Genomic DNA, 23,169 nt, shown 5'->3' with positions numbered 1-23,169 from the left:
TTTGGGATGAGGCTGCCACATGAGATAAGGCCCAGAGGTCAGTAGTAAATTAGTACTAATGAGTACAAATACCATTGCTAATACTAAAGAGGTAACTCTTTCTAAATGTTCTTTATGTATTATGCATGAAACTGAGCACTCTTTATATGCCTCATTTAATGTAACCTTCAAATGTCTCTTCTGTTTATGGTAGGGATGGTTATCATAGGAGAAATTGAGGACTAGAGAGATAAAGCTTGTCTGGATTTCCCTAGCTTACAAGCAGCCAGACCTGGCTGACTCAAGTTGTGCTGTTGTTTATTCAAGTTGTTCTTTAGCCACTAAGTCATGTCTGACTCTTTTGCAACCCTATGGACTGTAGCCTGCCAGGCTTCTCTGTCTGTGGGATTTCCCAGGCAAGAAAAGTGGAGTGGGTTGCCATTTCCTCCTCCAGGGGATCTTTCTGACCCAAGGATCAAATCCATGTCTCCTACACTGGCAGGCAGATTTTTTTTTTTTTTACCACCCAGCCACCAGGGAAGCCTCTAAGAAGTACTACAAGAAAGCCAGGGGCCCATTCGAGGAAGAGCAAGTATGAGGGGGCTAAGAGGTATCACGGGAGGCAAGATAGATCAGGATGAATTAGCTTATAACCTCAGACACTAGATGTGGAAACCTGATCTTCATTCTGAGATAGTTTAGAGGCAAGAAGAGGCTAGGGTTTAGGATAAGCCCTTTGGGTTCAGGAGAAGGGAGCCAAGGCCAGGCTGGAGGCTACTTCAATAGCCAAGACCAGAGGGGATGGAGTCTGGCTAGTGTTGGGTGGAAAGCAGCAGACAGATCAGGGAATTGGAAATTGCGAGATGTGATGCCTGTGGTGGGTGTGGGAGTTCTTACTTGGTGAAGGGGTGAGGGTGAGGTACTGAGCAGGGAGTGAGGAAGGAGTTCCCAGCCTATTTGGCTGAGGAGGCAGGGATTGGCTCAAGTTGGTGGAGTAGAAGGATGTGTGCTTATCTTCTCCCGTGAGAATACCAAAATCGCAGATAGTTGTTGAACAACTGTCAACAAGAGGACTCTGGAACCCACCAAAAAAAGATACCCCACATCTAAGGACAAAAGAGAAGCCACAACCAGACAGCAGGAGGAATGCAATCACAATAAAACCAAATCCCATACCCACCGGGTGGGTGAGCCACAAACCGGAGAACGATAATACCAAAGATTTCCCCCCACTGTTGTGAAGGCTCTAGGCCCCACATCAGGCTCCCCAGCCTGGGGATCTGGCAAAAGAACTGGGAATCCCAAGGGAATCTGACTTTGAAGGCCAGTGGGATTTGCCTATAGAACTTCCACAGGACCGGATAAGGAGGCAAGCTTGGCGACTTGGAGGTGGGTCCAGGTCCCGGCTCTATCACGTGTCAGCTGTGTGACCTCAGGTTGGTTACCAGTCTTCTCTGAACCTCTCAGCCCAGTACTTTCTGAGCATGCACAGGCGAGGGAGTCTGGGGTGAGGCCATTGCTGAAGGCTGGCAGCTCCCCAGAGGCATTGCTCGTAGTGCTCGATCAACGGTAATCGCCAGCACTTTGGTTTCCCTGTTAAAGCCTGACATCCCCGCATTTGTCTGACCCTGCCCTCCGAGGACTGACATTGACCCCAGAGGTCACTGACACGTGACTGCTGCAGGGCTTACTTTAAGACCTTCTTTCTGATAACTCTGGGAGATACAGTCCAGGACACCTCTGTATTTGTTTACATAAACCCCATCAGCTTGCAGTCGGCTCTTCACGACATCCATAGGGGTTGCTGTTCCCCAAGAAATTGCTCCTGTAAAGAGAGAGACAAATAGCTATGAGGGGCTAGCTGGTCAGGGTGTGGAGGGACCCTGGCTCCCTGTAGATTTCTGGAAAGAGCTCAGGGTCAGGACCTAGAAAAGGGGTCCCTGATCCTCCCTCACCACATGCTGTGGGACTCTGCAGGAATTTTCTTCCTCCTCTAGGCCTTGGGTTTGTCTTCTGTAAAATGTGCCAGCAGCACCTCTCTTCGTGGGACTGCTGTGAGGACAAATGAACTGACGCACATGAAGCATTTAGCAAAGCGCCAGGTGCGTAGCTAGTGCTTTGTAAGCAGAAGCCTGTGTTGACAGCTTTTATTGGAAGAAAAAGCCCAGTACTTTCCGAGCATGCACAGGGGAGGGAGTCCAGGGTGAGGTCTGACGCCGAAGGCTGGTAGCTCCCCAGAGGCACAATTTATTCTGAACACAGAGACGCTAAACAAACACTTGCAGATAGGCTGCTGGCCAGCTGAGGGATTGTAGAGAAGAGGGGCAGGGGCAGGTCTTTAAAGAGCTCTTATCTTTTGCAGTGATGTGGTATAGAAGAAGCCTTAGGACCATGTGCCACTGAGTCTTCTTCATTGGATGAAGCTCAGGCGTCCCGCTTTGAGCACTTTTGTGACTTTAAAGGACTCTAAGAAAACACCACCAGGTTATTGTGTAAACACAGACATTGGCACATTCTCTGATGGGGAGACAAAAACAAACTGATGCCAAAGTCCAAGGCAGCTGGTTTGCAAGGTTTTGTAACTGATACACAGCAGTTCCCAAATGAGTCCTTAGCCTGTCCCCAGCCCCCTGCCCGTCCTGGCCTCCTAGCCTTGGTCCTCTGGGAACCCTCTGGGCATCTCCTTCCTCCTGCCAGGATAAATAGGGCACTTTCCCTGGAGTCAGTCTAGGTGCTGCCCTGGCATAGCCCCCTGTTCTCAGCCCATGGGCTTGGGTATTACAAAAACAGTTTTGCCTGCCAGGTCACATGCATCTGTTCTCACCAGAAATGAGAGCAGCAGGGGCCTGTCTGCCCTCTCAGCCAACCAGTACTTACTGAACAATTACTGGGAGGTGGCACAGACCAGGCCTCAGACATGCAGGAGGATGGGGAACACTGGGGTCTGGTGGCTAAGATGTGGGCTCTGTTATGTTTCCTATTTCAAGCACAGCTGGTTATGATGAGGAGGAGAAAGAATGACAATTTTCTTTCTTTCTTTCATTCTTTCTTTCTATTTATTTGGCTGCACTGGGTCTTAGTTGCAGCACACGGGATCTTTAGTTGTAGCATCTGGTTCCCTGACCAGGGATTGAACTCTGGGTCCCCTGCACTGGGAGTTCAGAGACTTAGCCACTGGACCACCATGGAGGTCATGAAAATTTTCTTCTCTCCAGTGGATCTTTCCCGTCAGCATCAAACATACCAGGCTATCAGCCTTCTTAGGAAGCAATCCTCTCTTGACTTCCATCCCTGTCTCTGACTATAGCTGTGTTTCTCTCTTCCCCCCTCAGAAGTGTTACATGTACTTGGGTTCTCCAATTTCTTTCATCCCATTCTCTCTTGATCCCACTTCAATCAGGTTCTCACACCCTTCTCGTCATCCAAATCTTGTCAAAGTCACTGGTGGCCTATGCGTTGCTAAATCCAAGCCCTGGGAATAGCAAGTGCAAAGACTTTGTGGTGGGGAGGGAGCCAGGCACAGTCAAGTTGCAGGAAATAGACCAGTGTGGCTGACACTGAGCTAAGTAAGGGGACGTGAGCAGAAAAGGACACTGACTTCCAGCTGAAGTGACATGGAGACGCAGCATGGGTTCTCAGGAGGGAGGTTAAGTAACCAGCCCATGGTCACAAAGTGACTGACTATGGATTTGAACTTGGCTCTTTCTGATGGCAGTGTCCCTGCTATACTGTCTGCATTAGCTGTGTGACTTTGGGTTGGTCACTCTGAACCTGAGTTTTCTCATCTGAAAAATGGGGAGAGTGATTCCTACCTTCTGGGGAGAATAAAATCCTCATGTTAGAAAGACTTGCAGGGTGCCAATATTTTAAAAAGGTGGACCACGATAAGAGATTTTCTTTTCAAAGCTCAGCACTACCTGACACAGCGTGAGTGCTCAAAATATACCTTCCAACTGAAAGCAGAAAGAGTCCAAATAGGGACTCAGAGAAGGTGTGGGGAGAAAGAGGGGGGCCATTCCCCATCCCTAGCCCTTCCTCCACCTGGCTAGGTCTGACGGTGTGCATGTGCATGCTTGTGTATGTGTGTGTGTGTGTGTGTGTGTGTCAGTGCATGTGTGTGCTAAGTCGCTGTGGTCATGTCCGACTCTTGGCGATCCCATGGACTGTAGCCTGCCAGGCTCCTCTGTCCATGGGGATTCTCTAGGCAAGAAATTTGGAGTGGGTTGCCATGCCCTGCTCCAGAGGATCTTCCCAACCCAGGGATTGAACCCAAGTCCCCTACATCTCCTACATTGCAGGTAGATTCTTTACCACTGAGCAACCAAGGAAGCCCCAGGTCTGACCACGCAGGTACTTAACAAAGAACTGTTGGAAGAGTGGCTGGATGAACCCTGCTCTTGCCCCACTGTCCCGCGGTGGTGGTCAGCACAGGGTCAGGGATCAACCATGCCGCCCTTACCCGCCATTCCGCCCGCCAGCCACACAGCACAGGGGCTGGGGCCTGCGCAGGCCTCGGGCGTGATCCAGTCGCTCAGGAACACGTAGGGGATGAAGTAGAGGCAGTAGCCTGGAACGTCCCTCAGCAGCATGGCGCTGGCGCCCCGGTACAGCCCCGCCAGGCCTTCTGTCCGCACGATGGTTGCAAAGCAGTGCACAGGCCCCTGGTAGGCTGGCTGATCCCCAAGAGCTGCCACTCTGGGCTTCAAACTGAGGCTGGCTGCAAAGACAGGGCAAAAAGGTGGCCAGTGGCCCAAGGCAGGAGGCTGGCGATTCTCTGGCACTGAGGCTGCCCAGCCCAGCCCACTGAGAGTTCCCACTCACGTCACCAATTGATTTTTACCAAACCTTCTGACTGTCTTGGCAGCTCAAATGGGGATTCTGAAGTCCCAGTGTGGAGCCCCTGCCAGCATGTGCAGCCAGACTGGAAGCAGTCCCACCAGGTGATAAAACACCTGTTGCCTTAGAATGTCTGGAGGTTCTCCGTCAACCATCACTATGACATTCTGAGCAGATGTGACTGCACGATGTCTCAGAACAAATACACTGAGCAAGACCAAGCTCTGTCTTGAAGCAGAGGCTGGAAAATCCAACACACTGTGTGGGTATGTGTGTGTGTATGTCTACTTGTGCATAGCATGCTAAAAATCATATGAGATTTAAAACTAAACTGTCCCGGCTCCAAATCCTGGCCCTGCTTACCAACTTTCTGACCTTGATAGGCACCTTTTAAGTCTTTGTTTCTTTATCTTTGAAAAGAGGACAAGCCCATCCCGAAAGTTGCTAAGACAGTAGATTTTAAACATTCTCACCACACACCCACACAAAATGCTAACTATGTGAGGTGGTGGATGTGCAAACTGACCTTATCTTGATATCATTTCACTACACATATGTGCACCAAATCATCACACTGTGAACCCTAAACTTATACAAGGCTATATATCAACTGTTATCTCAATAAAGTTGGGAACCTGTATTTTTTTAAATAAAAAAGAGAACAGGCTGTTGTGAGTATAAATAAGGTAATATCTATAAAGAGCTCAACATGGTGCTAGGAACATTGTAGGGGTGCAATGGTCTCACCAGAGTATTACTAAGGCCAGATGACAAGCTGGAAGGCTGGACATGGTCTCTGACTCACTCCAGCCCTGGCCAGGCGGTGCCCTGAAACAACTGTAGGGCAAAACTATGCCATTGGCTCCTCAGAGTCCAGGGCACAGAGTGCTGTCTCCTTCTCTGACCACTGGGGTCTCTGCTGGGAGATCATTGGTCTTGATCTGATTGTTACATCAGTAGCATCTTCTCAGGGCAGCAAGTAGTGACTCTAATTCTTCCATCTGGCTCCTTTCATCTCCCTGTCTGATGCTCATCTACTCTGCTACAGATCCTTTGGCATAACTTTGACTCATGGCCAGAGAGACCTCCCAGTCCCAGTGCAGATAAAACAGATCGTATTCTCAACTTTCCCTTCTTGGAGAACTAAGGTGACATGACCAGGACAGAAACAGAATGAAGCTTGCTTGTGACCACATGCCCATTTTGTCACCCGGGTTCAATTCCCTGGAAGCACCAGCTCAGTTGGGTTTTTACAGCATGCTGGCTAAGAGAGAGATCACTTTCGTTACACAGGTGAACTTCCAAGCCCCCTAAATAGCCCCATCTGTATCAGATGAAGGTCAGGAAAGAATACTCAGCTTCATGATGCCACGGTCCAAACGGGAGATTTATGAGTTAAGTACAACCTGTCCTTTTCACTCATCCTGGATGTAGACGAGGTCAAGGGGAGGTTTCTATTTGTCTGGAAAGTTTGCTTTAACAAACTAATTCTCTATTTTCTTTCCATGTTGGGGGAAGAGAAGGGTAATGGTCACGTGCGTTAGGCCAACCGCAGGAGACCGAGTCCCATTCTCTTTTACAACGGATCCCGCAGGGAGTGAGCAGGTGTGGCAGCCACATTTAGGGGCACTGGGTGCTCTGAGCTCAGGGCAAGGTCAGACACTGCAGTCTTTGAGAGCCCTCTGAGAGATCACTGAACACTCCTTTCTCTCCCAAAGCCACTAGGATACCACCAGGGTCATCCTGGGAAAATTTGTCATTAAGCCAAATAGATGTAATTGTCCCGACATATAAACTTTGCCTGGGCTGTGCTTACCTGGAAGTACCAGTGATTTGTCCCAAGAATCAAAGTTCTCATGAATCAACTATAAGTATGATGTAGAGTTCAAAAGTTACTTATTGAAGGAGAGCTCCTGTTAACATTCTGCTTGTTTGGAGGTACAGATGTTGAAAAAAACAAAAATAAATAAATAAATAAAATACCTGTCCAACCTCCACTGGCTTTGTCAACAAAAATCCTGCCCCTTTTTTTTTTTCTTTTCAGGATAAGCAATAAGGAAATTCTCTCATATTCTCCTAGGGTTAAAACAAAAGCAATCTAGCTTTAATTGCTTGAAAATGATCCATTTACAACTATTACATCAATAAAATTATAATGCTGACCGGGAACACTGACACGAGTCTAAGCTGGCTGTCAGGGCCTTCTGGACACAAGGTGATACTGTGAAGCCCTCGGAACTCCTTGCAGCTCATTCCTGACATTTGTAAATTTTTTTTTTTATTTAGAAATAAGTTCAAATTTGCAAATAAAGTACAAAAGAAAAGGAGAAAATTTTACATAGAACACATTTACCCCCGCACCTATTTTTAACATTTTACCTTAATTGTTTTATGGCTGTGTGCCCTCTCCTTCCCTCCCTGCCCACACCCCTCCTCCACTTCTCACTCAAACATGTGTCTGCAGTTAAACTGAACAGATGCCTTTGTCCCAATTCCTAAACTTTGCCTGGTTCAGCTCCAGGTGACAGTGACCTGACCTGGAGTCAAGGTTTTCCTCAATCGGTTGTGGGTATAATGTGACTTTCAGGAGTTACTGATAGAACGAGAGTGTCTGATAAAATTGGAAAAACATTTGGCCAAACCGAGAGCCAGCCTTGTCATCAAGACCCAACCCAGCACCAAATCTGTACTTTCATTCTTTTTCTCCCAAAATAAGCAATAAGGAAATTCTTTGGCTCATACATACATACAATATATAATTTTATTCTCTGAGCCCTTTCAGGGTGAGTTACATACAAAATAGCCCGTTACCCTTAAATACTTCAGTCTGTGTTTCCTAAGAGTCAGGATGCCATCCTACATGCTGTGGAAAAGGAGCCAGGTTCATAATCCACACGGACAATCCTTGAATCTAATGTATTGCCTGTGCTCACACTCTCGGTGATCTCACATTGACCTTTAGAGTTTTTCTCCCCCACCCCCATGACAGGATCCAGTCCATCAGGTAATATATTTCGTTGTCACGTCTCTGTAGCTTCCTTTCATCTGGAGTATTTGCACAGCCTTGCTTTTTTTTTTTTTTTATGATGACAATGACATATTTTAAGAGTATACCACCCCCCTTCTTGTTAACAGAACTTTCCTTATCTACAGTTTGTTTGATATGTCCTTGTTATTACATAGAGATGATGCATCCTCTGCTGGACTTCTTCCCCATTCTCCAGTCTCACCTCTTTTCCCATGAAGACCAATCAACTTCAAGATCCCCTTGTCTTCTCTGGCCTCCTCTACTTGTTCTGATTAGTTTGTTTTTTCAACTGAGGTGTAATTTATATCCCATAAAAGATGTAGCTTGTAAGTGCACAGTTGGTGAGTTTTGACCATGACATGCACCAGATTCCATATCCTACTGAGAAAATGACGTCTTATGCTTGAAATAAGCCATTTTGGTCACTTGGGCAGAGCAAAAATCTGAAGCCTACCTAGCCTCTCCTGCTTTTCAAGGTAAAATGATTTTGTGATGCCAATGATGTGTCACCCGATGAAAAGCAAATCTCTAGTTTCCCTCACGAGAGCTTTTTGTCCTGAAGTAAGAATAAGATGATGAATCAAATTTTTATTATTTCTTATCCTGTATGCTTTGCTATTTGCTTTGCTACTGAGGCCATTTTTTACTGTCCTCTTTAAACTAAGAGCCTTTTACTATAATAGGTGCAGTAACACTCAAGATGTCTGTGGTTTTCTTTGTTTTCCTAAACTCATTTAGGATCAACTCAAGCCCACAAGACAGGCAGGATGTTCAAAGTCAGTAATATCAGCCCCTGCTCTGCTCCTCACCGTCACCTAAGAGCACAGGAAGCCTCCACAGTTCTAAAAAATCCCTCCTCCAGGCTTCCCTGCGTTGTCCGGCCCAGTCCCCTCCTCGCTCCTTGGACCACACGCTGGGCCATGTGGCTCACTGCTCAGCAGCAGCTTCGCTCCTTGGACCACACGCTGTGGCCATCTGCGCCCCCCGCTCAGCAGCAGCATCTGGCACCTGGCTTGCTGGCTCCTGCCTGGGCCAGAAGGCCCCTCTGATGGCCGGTGCCTCTTCAGAGAGCTCTGCAGGGGATGGGGGTGTCCAGGTTTAGCCAGTCCTCACAGGTACCCACACAGTCATTCCTTGGGGGATCCTCCTACCTCAGAGAGGCTGCACTGGCCCAGACACAGGCTGAGGTCCCTGTAGATCTGCCTCTGGTGCCCCTCTTCTGAGAACCCAGGGGCCTGCCGCAGCATCCCGCAGTACCCTTCCCAGACACAAACACAAACATGTTTTAACTCTTTCCTTCCTTAGGCAACACTGTTCATTCAGTATCCTCAGTGGGTCACGGCCTTGGAGACGGGAGAGTCAGGGGAAGCGCAGTGACTAGGCACGGATCCACCTGAAGTAAGGAGAGCCCAGGCCTCAGGACACAAAGGACTGACTGCTCCCTGGACGGGAGAGCACCACCAGACCACCTCTGTCTGTCGGGGGGGTGGGGGGTGGAGGTGGACACAACATCATTTCTCAACATATCACTTTCTCCAGAAAATCCTTAGCAAGTCAGCCACGCACAGATGGGGCCCTGCTGGTCCCCAGTCAGCAATGTGCAGGCTCACCAAGTGTTCTGTGCTCAAACACCCCTGGGCCAGCAGGCTCTCAAGTGCAAGGGGGGAGCACAGGGTTACTTCAAGGGAACCACCAATCCATAAACCTTGAAGCTGGTAGAATTCCTCAAATATCTCATATACATGTCCGACCATTTTTCTCATATGTGTAGGTGCTATTGTGGGAACTCAATAAAAATTGCTTAAATACACTGATAATCCACAGTAGTTTCTTATCATGTGTGTTTTCTTAATCACGGACACAAAGTAAAGCCACTGTTCTATGGGTTGGATTCCACTTCGTATATTTAAAAGTACTCATAGGGACTTTTCTGGTGGTCCAGTGATTAAGAATACACCTTCCAGGACTTGATTCGATCCCTGGTTGGGGAACTAAGACACAAATGCCTACGGGCAGCTAAGCCTGAGTTCTGCAACTACCGAGCCAGAGGGCTGAAACTAAGACCCAACATGGCCAAATAAAATAGATAATTTTTTTTAAAAAAGGTACTCATGGAAAAAACCAGGACCCCTAGTCCCTGCCAAGGCTGTATCCCTGTCATGGTCTGTTTTGTTCGCTTCTGTTTTTGGAGCATGTGGAGCACATGGTTTTCCCCTAACTGGCTCAGTGAGTTTTCTGGTGGTAGAAACCACACACTGTGATGTGTCCCAGGCCCTGTGACCCTTTGCCTGACACTGTGGACTTTATGTGCCTCAACACCCATTCAGAGGACACTTGAGCATCTGATCGGCAGCTCTAGCCGCGGGGCCTCCCAAAGCCTCCCCTCCCGTGTGGGGTGTTCCTCCAAGCCCAGCTCTGTCTGGTCCTTGTGACAGAGACTAGAAGACACTTCCCAATCATGGTATAAGCTTCCACACTGGTCCAAGATGCTGTGGCAGCATCCAGTTGGACACCCTCCAACAGACAGGCTGGGCATAACCTCTGTGGTTTGGATTTGAACAGGCTGGGGGACCCTGGGTTCACCACCCCAGGGTATTACCAATGGGAAGCTCTGGCCCGGCTCCTATTTGTTGAGGGTATGGCAGTTTTCTCATGATCTAAAGAGTCCATGATAGGCAGATGGTTTAGCAGAAAGAGCTCTGTGTTAGCAGTAGCTGGGTTTGCTCTGCTGCTCAGTTGCTATTTTCTGTACAACCTAGTGCAAAGAACTCCACCACACTAGGCTTCAGCCTCCTCATCATATACAAGAGTGGGGAATGAGAGGCCTCTCCATATCCTCACTGGGCTTTTGTGAAAATTAACTGAGAATGCACTTTGGCAAGTACAGTTTACCAAAATGTGTGTTGTACAAATGTATTTTACTCGAGGCAAATAGTTATTGTTCTTGTCTTTATTAACTTGTCCTGATGTAATTTCAGATTCCAGAAGAGCCAGACCTGCCAATCTCAGGCAGCTGTGCCCTGCTGTGACCTGCTAAGCCTCCTGTGGAAGACTGTGGCTACCCACACAGCACTGAGAGCTACCAACACTAGCATCAAGTCTAGAAATCAAGACAATATTTGCCTTTGTCAACTGACTGAAAGAACAAATGGGTGTGTCCCTATTTACTGTATGTAACTTGTACAATACGTGAACCGTGAACTAACTAGCTCAGTGAGTTTTCTGATGGTAGGAACCACACACTGTGATGTGTCCCAGGCCCTGTGACCCTTTGCCTGACACTGTGGACTTTATGTGCCTCAACACCCATTCAGAGGACACTTGAGCATCTGATTGGCAGCTCTAGCCAAACCAGATGTTCAAGCTGGTTTTAAAAAAGGCAGAGGAACCAGAGATCAAATTGCCAACATCTCCTGGATCATTGAAAAAGCAAGAGAGTTCCAGAAAAACATCTATTTCTGCTTTATTGACTATGCCAAAGCCTTTGCTGTGTGGATCACAATAAACTGGAAAATTCTGAAAGAGATGGGAATACCAGACCACCTGACCGGCCTCTTGAGAAACCTATATGCAGGTCAGGAAGCAACAGTTAGAACTGGACATGGAACAACAGACTGGTTCCGAATAGGAAAAGGAGTATGTCAAGGCTGTATATTGTCACTCTGCTTTTTAATTTATATGCAGAGTACATCATGAGAAACGCTGGGCTGGAAGAAGCAAAAGTTGGAATCAAGATTGCTGGGAGAAATATCAATAACCTCAGACATGCAGATGACACCACCCTATTGGCAGAAAGTGAAGAAGAACTAAAGAGCCTCTTGATGAAAGTGAAAGAGGAGAGTGAAAAAGTTGGTTTAAAGCTCAACATTGAGAAAACTAAGATCATGACATCCAGTCCCATCACTTCATAGCAAACAGATGGGAAAATAGTGGAAATAGTGGCTGAGTTTATTTTTCTGGGCTCCAAAATCACTGTAGATGGTGACTACAGCCATGAAATTAAAAGACGCTTACTCCTTGGAAGGAAAGTTATGACCAACCTAGATAGCATATTAAAAAGCACAGACATTACTTTACCAACAAAGTCAAGGCTATGGTTTTTCCAGTGGTCATGTATGGATGTGAGAGTTGGACTATGAAGAAAGCTGAGCGCTGAAGAATTGATGCTTTTGAAGTGTGGTGTTGGAGAAGACTCTTGAGAGTCCCTTGGACTGCAAGGAGATCGAACCAGTCCATCCTAAAGGAGATCAGTCCTGGGTGTTCATTGGAAGGACTGATGTTGAAGCCGAAACTCTAATACTTTGGCCACCTGATGTGAAGAGCTGACTCATTGGAAAAGACCCTGATGCTGGGAAAGATTGAGGGCAGGAGGAGAAGGGGACGACAGAGGATGAGATGGTTGGATGGCATCACTGACTCAATGGACATGGGTTTGGGTGGACTCCAGGAGCTGGTGATGGACAGGGAGGTCTGGCGTGCTGCGGTTTATGGGGTCACAAAGAGTCGGACACTACTGAGTGACTGAACTGAACTGAACTGAACTTGTACAATGGTGTGTTATGTTGTGTACATCTTCATTAATTTTGGCAAGCTATGTGAGACCACAGCTTGAAAAAGAGTCAACTGTCCAGAACTCGAGGGTGCCTCTTGAACTGCATGGCTATATGCCTGGCCTCGTCACAAAACTCCTCCCTCCACTTTTGGGCTGCCATTGCTCCAGCCCTCACTTCCTATTGGCATACAGTGTACTTGAGAAGAAGGCCCCAATTGTGGTTTCTGTGCCACTCATCACATTCCAAGAATTCCTGCCTTCCCACAGGCTTCCTTCTTTAGAAACTGATGGAGAAACATCTATCTCTTTATAATGCTAACAGAGCTTAGCATTAATCATTCCTGTCCTGAACTGGGAAATTCTTAAAAAGTATCAGATGGCTAACCTGCCCAGAGATAAAGCTGCTTCTGAGCAGCCACACATCTTTATGGGAGCGATAAAACTATGTTGACAAAGAGGCAAACTGATGTAGTCAAGGTCTCTGAGGCAGTTACTGCCCTTCCCAGTCAGACACTTCTGAAGGTCCAGGGAAATCGGAGAAATGGTTTCACCCCATTTTGTCATCAGACAGCCTTCCAAACTCAAATGGGCTTTGTGTTCAGGTGAGTGGCTGATGATAACCCCTCGGTTGGCACTCCCCACTGTTACCATCCAACCCAGCCCTTGTAAACGTGTCCCCTCTTGGCATATCCAGATATTAGGACCCTCTCCTCCTCGAATCCTGGCTACACTTTGTCCCCTTCATTCCATCAGATTATATTAAATATGGTAGAGTCAGGCTCCCTCAACTTCCTTCCTCTTGCCTCAAAATTGTCTCTCAATTTTCTCTTTCCTTCTCCCCTCCCAATTTGGAAAAGAAGGTCTTTTTCTTTGGTCTCCATCCACTGTCACCTTGACTTCAGCAACTCTCCCCTCTTCCCTCTCCTTCCCCACAATGGTGACACGAGTCTCTCAGGACTGTGTTTCCAGGGTGTGGAACTGCACAGTCTGGGGCAGAATAGCGCAGAGAACACGGATAAGTCACTTAAGCCCAGCATCGGTTTCCCCACCCATCAAATGGAGACTGACAGTGTGTATCTCATATAGAGTTGCTGTGGTGACTGAATCTCAGGGTGTGTGTTAGCACAGAACACATGATCAGGCACGGCACTTGTTAACTACAGCTATTAGCGTCAGTACAGCTCCTTCCCAAACATCTTTACGGCGTTTTCTCATTGCCAGTTCCCTCTTTGTTTTTGCAGCTCAACTTGGCATTTGCATCTAGCGTCATGACTTCAGCTGTCACTTTTATGTCTGTCACATTCCTGTCTAGACCTCCTGCCCTAACATTTCAGCTGGAGTCGTCCCCCCTCCACCACCACCACCACAACAGGAACCAAGGCCAAGTCTTTACATTCTCACTTGAGACTGCCTCTTCAGCTGGGATCCAAACCATCAGCCGCAACAACGAGCATGCGTGCTGACCCGCTCCCACCAAGCTCTGCCTCACAGGCTTCATCTGCTGTTTCATTCCCTGTGTAGGTGGTACCACCTCCCTCATCACTACCCAACTTTGAAATCCTGGATCATTTTCGACACTTTCTTCTCTCCTTCTTAGCCTGTTGGTTCTGCATTATCGATGCCTCTTTCAGTTATCACTCCCTTCTGTTCCCAAAGTCCATGGCCCTGAGACAGGTGTTCCCAGCCTCTATCCTGGTCTGTGGCAGCAGCCTCCTTACCTCTACCATTCCCACCCCTTCCATCCCTCTGAAAGTCAGGTTCATCACTTCCTGCCACACAGCTTTGCTCAGGTCATGTTGCTGTCCAAGACACCTCACTGCCTGCAGAATAGCACAGAAACCCATACTCAGCTAATAATCCAAACTCTTCACACCTGACCCTGCATCTTCCACCCCTCCCCACTCATCCCCACACAGACCTGCCCTTCCTGCCCCTGACTCCTTCCCTCCATCGGTCCTCAGTCTGAAACACCTCCTCCTCCCCACGTCACCACCTCCAAATCCTAGCCAGTATTCAAGCACCCAGTCGACAGCCACTTCCTCTCTGGAGACTTCCTGGTGTGCAGAGCCAGATTCTGAGGTTCCAGAGTCTTCCACAGGCCTTTCTCACTCTGGTGCACATTTGATTCCCCACCAGACAGGGCTCCATGAACGCAGGGGCTGTGTGTGTCTGATACCTGATGTACCCACCCAGCTTGACTCAATGCAGAGGCTGGGAAAATGCTAGTGAATGAAAAAATGGATTTAAACAGGTATAACACTCAGCCCTTTGCCTCCAGCTAGACCTAGTGGAATTACTGCAAAGGTCAGCACAGAGTTAATGCTGAGTCCTCCTCCAGTCCCCCAAACCCCGGCCTCCTGTGGTGTTAAGGGCTTTGTGATCTGCACATTAATTAGGTTTTTAATGAAAACACAGACCTCAAAGCTCCCAGATGGGGGAGGAGTGAGTGTCACTGGTCACTGGGCTCTAGGATGTGACTTGGCCCAGGCAGAAGGACTGCTGGCCTTGGACCTCAGCCCCGAATTCCAGCACGGTCCCAGCAGGGCGCCTAGTGCAGCTCATGCTTGTGGGAAGGATAATGGTAACTTGAAAATGGCACCTTCACAGGTACCTTACTGTCAAGGCCAGATCTGAATGAACTCAGGCCAAGTGACGGAGACCCCAGGAGAAAACCTCCGTGAAGTTGGGAGTTTTCAAAAGGCTAACTGCCATTCAGCAAGTGCTGGTAGGCAGTGCCAAATGGACATTCCCTTAAACTTCAGCAAATGCTGTTATCATTTGGTAAAACCCCTCTATATAACAAATTTCACAACACGTACCAAGAATCCTAAAAATGACCATACTCTTTGACCTACTCATGAATCAAAGAGCCCACACATTTAGGGAAATGACTGTAAATGAAGGCAACTCTTTATGGACAAATTTGCTGATCACATCACTATTTTCAGAAGAGGAAAAACTGTAAACAGACTAAATGTACGTTAGTAGAAAAACTTCTAAATAAGTTTGACTGTATCACTAACATTTATCTCATGTTTTCAATGTACCATATATTGTGCTCAGATCTTCATGTGTTATGCATGATCCTATCCCATCCTAGTTATGAAGCAGCTACTCTTGTTATTCCTGTTTTGCAGATGAGTAAACTGAGGCTTGCACTTCCCAGGTGGCACTAGTGGTAAAAAACAAACAAACAAACAAACAACAACAAAAAGAAAACCACCTGCCAAAGCAGGAGACTTAAAGATGCTGGTTTAATCCCTGGATTGGGACGATCTCCTGGAGTAGGAAATGGCAACCCACTCCAATATACATGCCTGGAGAGTCCCAGGGACAGAGGAGCCTGGCAGGCTACAGTCCATAGGGTTGCAAAGAGTTTGACACTACTGAAGCGACTTAGCACAGCACACAAACTGGGGCTTCTTGACAATAGGTGAAGATAAGATTAGAAGCAGGTAGTCTAATCCCAGAAACTGAATCTTACTATGCTATATCATCCTTCTCAAAATATGTGTGTGTTTTATGGACCCTTGTACATCTGTTTTAAATATTATCCATATATTTTCATTTTATAATGCTATTTTAGTAACATGGAAAATGTTCGTTACACTGTTGAGTTAACAACAGGATATGAAACTGTCTAGATAACATGAGTAAAACCTCTTAAAACATTTCGTCTATGCTCACTGAAAAGGAAGAAGAAATACACTAATGTGTTAATGGTGACTGTACTTGGTTGGATGGCTTCTCTTTCCCTCCACATTCAGACAATCAGGATGAACTCAATGGCTTTATATCTGCACGTCTCCAACCAGATGAGCTGGGTTCTCACCTCAACACGGCCTGCATTCCACCTGACATCTGCCCCCAAACAAGGAAGCCAGAGGCCTCTGGTTCCTGCCTTTAGTATGGAGCCTGGTCTCTCACAGACCCCCACTGTCACCACCCAGGAAATGGACTGGTAATTCTGGGGTAAAGCCACAAGCCATGAGCAATCCCACAAGCCCCGCACAAGGCAGCCTAAATTTACTTCTCAGCACAGTTGTCAGGGAGAGTGGGCCTGACTCAGAGCAGAGACCACAAGTTGGCAGCTAATCACAGCCCACGCTGTCAAGTCCACACAATGGTCTGGGCTGCATGGTGTTATGTTGATTTGCATTTGATTTTGGTTTTGATTGAACTATCTGACAATTTCCAGTTAAAAGACCCTGGGAAAATCTAGCTTTCTGCCTTCTTTAAAAAAGCAAAAGATTCAGGCTGTGTGGCAACAGTCGGCTGGAGCAGAGTCGGAGCCACCCCCTTAGAGAGGATTTGGGCAACTTGCAACTATTCCCATCACTCCCCACTGCCTCCCAGGCACCAAGGCTGATGAGTGCTTGAATGGCTTGCATTTCTAACACCAGAGTGACATGGAAAGTATGTTTTGTTTTTCTATAAGAAAGGGAAAAATGAAGCATAGGTTCGGAGGGCTGTAGGTGTTCAAAAAATGGAAAAGGGTACATTCTCCAGGTACCAGTGCTCACTGGTGCTTCCTGCCTGGGCCCAGTGAGTCTACCCCTCTACCTTTGGCCTAGAGGGTTTCTGAGGAACAAGTGAAAGAAAAACCACATCCTTCCTCTACTTCTGGAGGGATTCTGGGCAGAAAGAACTGCCTGGTGACCCACAACCTGCCTCCCCTGCTTTATCCCCAATAGTTGATCCTGCCCCGCACCCATAGTCACCAAAGCCCCCTCTCTAAAGCATCTGAGGGGACGAGGGCCACGCAGAGAGGAGCTGCCCAAAGCCACAGAATTCAGACCCGTCCCTTGGAGCCCACGGGCTGCGCCCACTCCTTGAACAATGTCATTTTGGAGTCAAATTCCCACTTCCCTTCCCTCCCTCAAAGTTTGCAGCTGGTTTTGTACATGATGATTCTGTGCCAAGGCCAGATGTTACCAAAGTCGCTGAAGCCTCAGCTTCTATAAAACCCTGGGGGCAGAAGCAGAAACAGCATCAGTGGTCCTGAGTCAGCTGCCTGGCCCCTCGTCCCAGCTCCACCCCCAACTTGGGCAGGGACCTCGGCAGGCAGTGGAATCTCCCTGTGCCTCTGTCTCCCCTTTGTAAATGTCCAGGAACTGGGCTTTTGTGAATATTTAACACACTGAGTTCTTCGCACAGTGCCTGCCACATGGTAAGCCTGAGGAAACACTGGCTCCCTGCCCCCACAGCCAGGAGTGTTCTGGCTTAGTCCAGATTGGAGGTTCCAGGGGCACAGCTGAGGGGGACCCTCCAGCCTTGGTTTCTACCTTCTCTCCACACACTCAGGTCAGCTCCCTTGTGTTTGCACTGTCAGATAAGCCCCTGGGACCAGGTGCCAATGACTTCGAGCTTAGAAGGGCTGAGAAAAGTTTTTTTGTGTGCAGGGCCTCCCCTGGTCTCTTTTTAAGAGCCTTCCCTGAGTTCCCTAAAGGCTAGCTTCCTGGCACCCTGGAAAGGACAGAACAAGTGCATCTTCATTTTCTGTTGCTGCCTTAAGGGGTTTGCTTAAGAACCGGTTTCCTTCTGGTATCACAGATAAACTTACAACCTGGGCCATGGTCCTATCCATACAGGAGAAGGATGAGATGCTGGGGGGGAAATAAGGAGAGCGCAAGTCCCCATGTCCTCCCTGCTCAGAGGGCTTGTCCAGTTAACAGGGCTCCACAAGAGTCCTGACGCCCCAGATGGCAGTTCTAGGGAGTTCCGCCCCAGGCCCCCGGGCCCAGGCGAGCAGGCACAGGTGGCCCTCAGTGTGGCCTTGACAGGTGCCCAGTCCTGACCTCCAGGCCCTCCTTCGACCCCTCCCACCACCTTCCCCAAAGCCCTTCCTGACCCCCAGCCCAGCTGAGAGCCCCTCCCACTCCCCCCACCGTGCCTGGAGTGGCCCAGTGCCTGTCTGCCCGTTTGCTGGACAGAGAGCTGCAAGAGGAACAGGACAGTCTTCTGTCCACCACTACGGCCCCAGCACTTAGCCATAGGCTTGGCACACAGCAGGTGCATAACTATGGGGTATTGGGTAAATGAACCTCACACTGTCGTTTGTGGATATTAAATGGGGCCATGCACAAACAGCACTTAACACAGTGTCAGGACACGATGAGCACTTAGCAGCTTTGGCAGCTGCTAACAGAGGCTGCTCCGCTCCCTAAAAGTAAGGCTCCTGCACACTCAGGGGTGGGGCCTTTCTTGGGTCTGGCTATTCTGGAGCTGCTCCCGTCCTTCCTCTAGTCTGGCCTCAGGACTCCTGTAGCTCAGGCCTCAGCCTGCTAAGTCAGCCACCATTCTAGAGCCCCTCTTCAGGGAAAGTGTAGATGGACGAGGGAAGAACAGAGGATGGAACCCAGCACTGCCAAGAAAGTTCACCGATGAACTTGTCTCCGAGTGTCCCGGGATCGCCTGTCCCGGCACTCTCGCTGGGTGTCCAGGCTGACTGGGGGCCCTCACAGGTATGCATGCACGCCTGCCCCGCTCTCCTCCCCTTTCGGGGATGAGGCGCCTCGGTTGTGATGCGGGCGGGGCTGCCCCCATGAACCGAGGAGCCCCGCCACTGAGACATGTAGACCCCAAAGAGCTCTAAGGCTTATGGAGAGAGACCTACTCTGCACCCTAGACCAACACAACTTTGCAAAAGTAGACAGGAGAGCATAAAAAACCAGCCTGGCGGCCAGGACCCCTGCGCTCTAGGCCTGTTTACAATGCCCCTTCATTTCTCTACATCTTTGCTTCTGCCTCTGACACAGGACCAGATCAGTGAGCTTCGAACTCTTCTCAGAGGTGCAACCCTTTGGTCAAACTGAACGGTACCAAGATATGACTCGGCATGTTAGGTAGGTGGGGCTGAGGATGCCCCCGCCCTGTATCTCCTCAGTGGCCCCCAGGGGGCGTGCTCTGTGACTCTCTGGGTGAACCATCTCATTGTTGCCTTACATCTCCCTGCGTGTTCACAGTGACCACGGGCCCTGGGGCACTGAGCACCTAGCAAGTGTGACTCCTGTTCTTGGGGTAGGAGGAGCCCCTGTGAGGAGCATCAGCACCATGCTTGGAGTGTGTGCAGACGTGCCCTGACACCTGCCCAGCTGCGCAGGGAGGGCCGGTGAATCAAGGAGCCTGGGTAGCAGTGGGGGGAGGACAGGCACTGGCCCAGGATGCTCCTGAGTGGACTTTTGGGGCTTCAGCTATGGGTCAGCACAACTGCCCCCCCACCCAGCCTCTGTGGGCAGAGGGCTCACATGGAGGCCACTCAGAAGGTGGCCAAGCAGAGGGGTCTTACCCAAAACATCTGCCAGGTATATATTTGCGGTCACAGGAAGGACCAAGATGCAGTCCTTCCATCATACAGATAAGCAGACTGAGGCCCAGAAGGGGATGGTATCTTCCCTGAGGAGGCAGAGTAAAATGAGAGCCAAGGACCAAACTCCAAGGTATTGGAATTTGTCTAAGACTCCCCAGCTCATCCTTTCTCTACAGCCGGCCCTTTCTGTCCACACAGCAAGTGCCTTCTCGTTCTTTCCAACCTCCTTTATCAAAACTGGTCCCAGGAAATGAGGCAGGCACCTCTTTCCAGCAGGGAGATGTCAGCTCCAGCTCACCATGGGGCAGGAGTAGCTAGCTACACAGCAGATAAGAAATGAAACTCTAATAGAACATTGATGGCAAAGTGAGGGGCACCCACTTCATGAACCAGCAACCAATCCAGCTCAAGGCCTCCTGGCTGCACTCCGTGGTGTGAGGGGCAGGTGTGATTCTGAGACCTGGACAGTCACGCAGGGCCCCTCACTTGACTTAATGCTCTGCTCTTTCCCTTTTAAAATTCTTACTAATTTGTGATCAACAGATTATTTGCATTTTATGCCAGGGGCTGCAAACTATAATGCTGGTGCTGACTGGCCAGTCATGAGTTGTGTGTCCTTGAATAAGTATCTCAACCTCTGGGAGCCTCAGTTTTCTCATCTGCAAAATGGAAACAATCATAGTGCCTGCCTCAGAGAATTGTTCTGAAGATGAATTAAGAGAAGACATGTGGGGCTCTTCACAAACGTCTGGTGCATAGTAAACCCTTGACCAATGAGAGTTGCCGCTGTCAATAAAAATGATTTGACATAGATGCCCTGCTCCATTAAAAGGATATTAACCAAATCCCAGAGCTAGGAAGCCATGAGAGGGTCATAGGTGCCCAGACACCAGGCCACCTCCCTGGCCTCTTACCTTCCTGAAATGGCTGTGTTTGCATCTGCAGCCGGATCTTGATGAGGTCCACGGGTGCACCCAGCCCAACAGAGACCACGCCGGCCACCATGCTGGCCAGAAGCAGGTCAGACAGCACGTGGGGTGGGCCAGCCTCAGGTTCCCGGCACCGGTGGTGGCTGAGGAACCTCTGTGTGTTGCTGAAGACCCCAAACACCACCGAGTTGTAGACGGCAATGCTGGCAAGGGGGAAGGACATGCCCTTGAAGAAACCAAACACCTGTGGGGAGACCCAGGAGGAGGACGCATGAGGGCCTATGCCACCCCTGGCACAGACCTTGCCCTCCTGAAGCCTGCAGCCTAGTGGGGGAGACACCACAGGAAAAGCAAGCCAGTTGTTGGACATGGGTTTGAGTGAACTCCAGGAGTTGGTGATGGACAGGGAGGCCTGGCGTGCTGCGATTCATGGGATCGCAAAGAGTCGGACACGACTGAGCGACTGAACTGAACTGATGTTGGTGGAAAGAATAAGAGGGTGATGATATGAAAGGAGAAACAGGGGAGCATGAGAGCATCCTTGCCCTGAGGAGGAACTGGCTTCTGCACGAAGCTGTTTCTTGAGCCATGGTGTGCTAGGCCTGGGACCTGCATTTGTCACCAGACTGGCAGTGTTCCTGGGTGTGGCCAAGGGCAGCCCACGGAGGCCCAGTGGGCAGTGGGCTTCCCAAGCACCACATGCTCCCTGCTCATGCGCCACTCCAACGAAAGCATTCTCTGGGCACGCGCCAGGCCCTGCAGGACAAGAAAGAAGCACTTTCCGCCTGTACTGAGCTCACAATCTGGAGGCGGGGGAGGAGAGGACCCAGGCAGACAGACTGACAGGCAAGTGAAATACAATGTGCTAAGCCTGTAGTGGCGGGGTGTGAAGGGTCCCACAGCCCCCCAGGGGCACCTGGGCCAGCAGGTACTGGGTGCCCCTGAGCATGCGCGCCTATTGGAGCAGAGCTGGAGGGAGAGTCCCCGAATGAGCAGCATGAAAGGCTTCTGGACACACACACTGCATTCTCAGCAGACACCACAGATGTGCCACTGAGCCTGGAAAATCCCAGAGGCCCTTGGAGGAGTCAGGGCCACATACAGGGCACCAAAGCTGAAAAAGCACTGGGAAGCCATTGTAAAAACTCCAGGCTGTACTCAAGCCAGTTTAGCCTGACCTGCATGACTGCACCCTGTTCCCAAGGGCCTGGACACCACCTCACACAAGCGTCCACACACGCATGTGCTTGCAAACACACATGCACGCACACACCATACTCCAGACTCCTCCTCTACAAGGCCCCTCAGATAACTTGGGACATCACTTAGCTTTGAACCACCGTGTCTTAGAGGAATGCCAACAGCCCCCACAGAAACCCCAGGGCACATGTCCCAGAAAGGAGAATCAATAGCTGCCATTCAGAGGATGGAGGAGTAGGATAACATTACACCAGAACAGCTAGTGCTGGGTTTGCAGGGCTCACCCTGATTTTAAAGCAGACCATCCAGAGAACCAGAACAACACGCAGACACAAGATACACTCCAACCGAGGAGAAGAAACTCCAGGTGCAAGCAGGAGCCTCCTGAGCTCCAGGCCACTTCCCAGGAGGGAGCCTGGTGGGGACACAGGTCAATAAGGGGGTCACGTTTCCAGGGACCCAAGGAAAAGCCCAGTGCTGCCACAGGGCTTACACCTATTTCTTTTTTTCAAATTAATTTTTATTGGAGTGTAATTGTTTTACAATGTTGTGCTAGTTTCTGCTCTTCAGCAAAGTGAATCAACTACACATACACATATACATACAATTTTTTGGATTTCCTTCCCATTTAGGTCACTACAGAGCGCCAAGTCGGGTGCCCTATTCTATGCTGGGGGTTCTCGTTAGTGATCTACTTTATACATAGCAATGTGTGTGTATATATATATATATATATATATCAATCCCAATCTCCCAATTCATCCCACCCCCACTTTATCTCCTGGTATCCATATATTTGTTCTCTGTCTGCTTATGCCTATTTCTTCAAACTAATAGGTCATTTCATCCTAAATTTTAAAATTTATTTAAAATTCCCCAAGGAGGAGTCTTGGAAAGTCTTCAAAAAGCACATACTCATTTTCAAGAACAGCACCTGATGCTTCTACAAAATCTGTTACTCAGATTTTCCCCTCTGCAGAGAAAACCCCTGAGTCCCCTGGTCTGGAGTGTGGTACAAGCCTGCTCTGGGTGTTTGGGATCAGAAGAGCCACCCCACTTCCCACCCCTTGCCCCACTCTGGTATAAAGGGAGCTGTGAACACATGGCTTAACCTGCCACTGATTTGGTTTTGAAAACTCGACAGGTCACCCTGTTTTTGCAAGAATTTTCCACTCCATGTTTCTAAGTGCCTCAAAGTTTCTCCAGAGAGATGACACACAGTTTTTTTTCCTCAATAACATTGCAGCCAGGAACAGGGTTAAGTTTAGGTAATACATAATATTTGAGGAGTGGTATGAGATGAACAGGGAACACTGAGCCAAAGGTGATGAGCGTC

General features: G+C 49.0%; 1 protein-coding gene across 1 annotated transcript in view; it reads right to left on the bottom strand.

Annotated features, from left to right (window-relative positions):
• Positions 1 to 23,169, bottom strand: part of SLC25A48 (solute carrier family 25 member 48) — a 44,003-nt gene that overhangs the window by 12,593 nt on the left and 8,241 nt on the right. The window contains exons 4-6 of the mRNA XM_020875541.2: positions 20,619 to 20,877; positions 4,439 to 4,696; positions 1,671 to 1,804 (exon numbers count right to left, since the gene is read on the bottom strand). Coding sequence (XP_020731200.2) covers positions 1,671 to 1,804; positions 4,439 to 4,696; positions 20,619 to 20,877 — 651 coding nt within the window. The remainder of the gene's footprint in view (positions 1 to 1,670; positions 1,805 to 4,438; positions 4,697 to 20,618; positions 20,878 to 23,169) is intronic.

Source organism: Odocoileus virginianus, chromosome 3 (assembly GCF_023699985.2).
Source record: "Odocoileus virginianus isolate 20LAN1187 ecotype Illinois chromosome 3, Ovbor_1.2, whole genome shotgun sequence".
NCBI classification, from domain to species: domain Eukaryota; kingdom Metazoa; phylum Chordata; class Mammalia; order Artiodactyla; family Cervidae; genus Odocoileus; species Odocoileus virginianus.
Note: the sequence above shows the minus strand (reverse complement) of the source record. Positions and strands in the feature narration are given on the sequence as shown.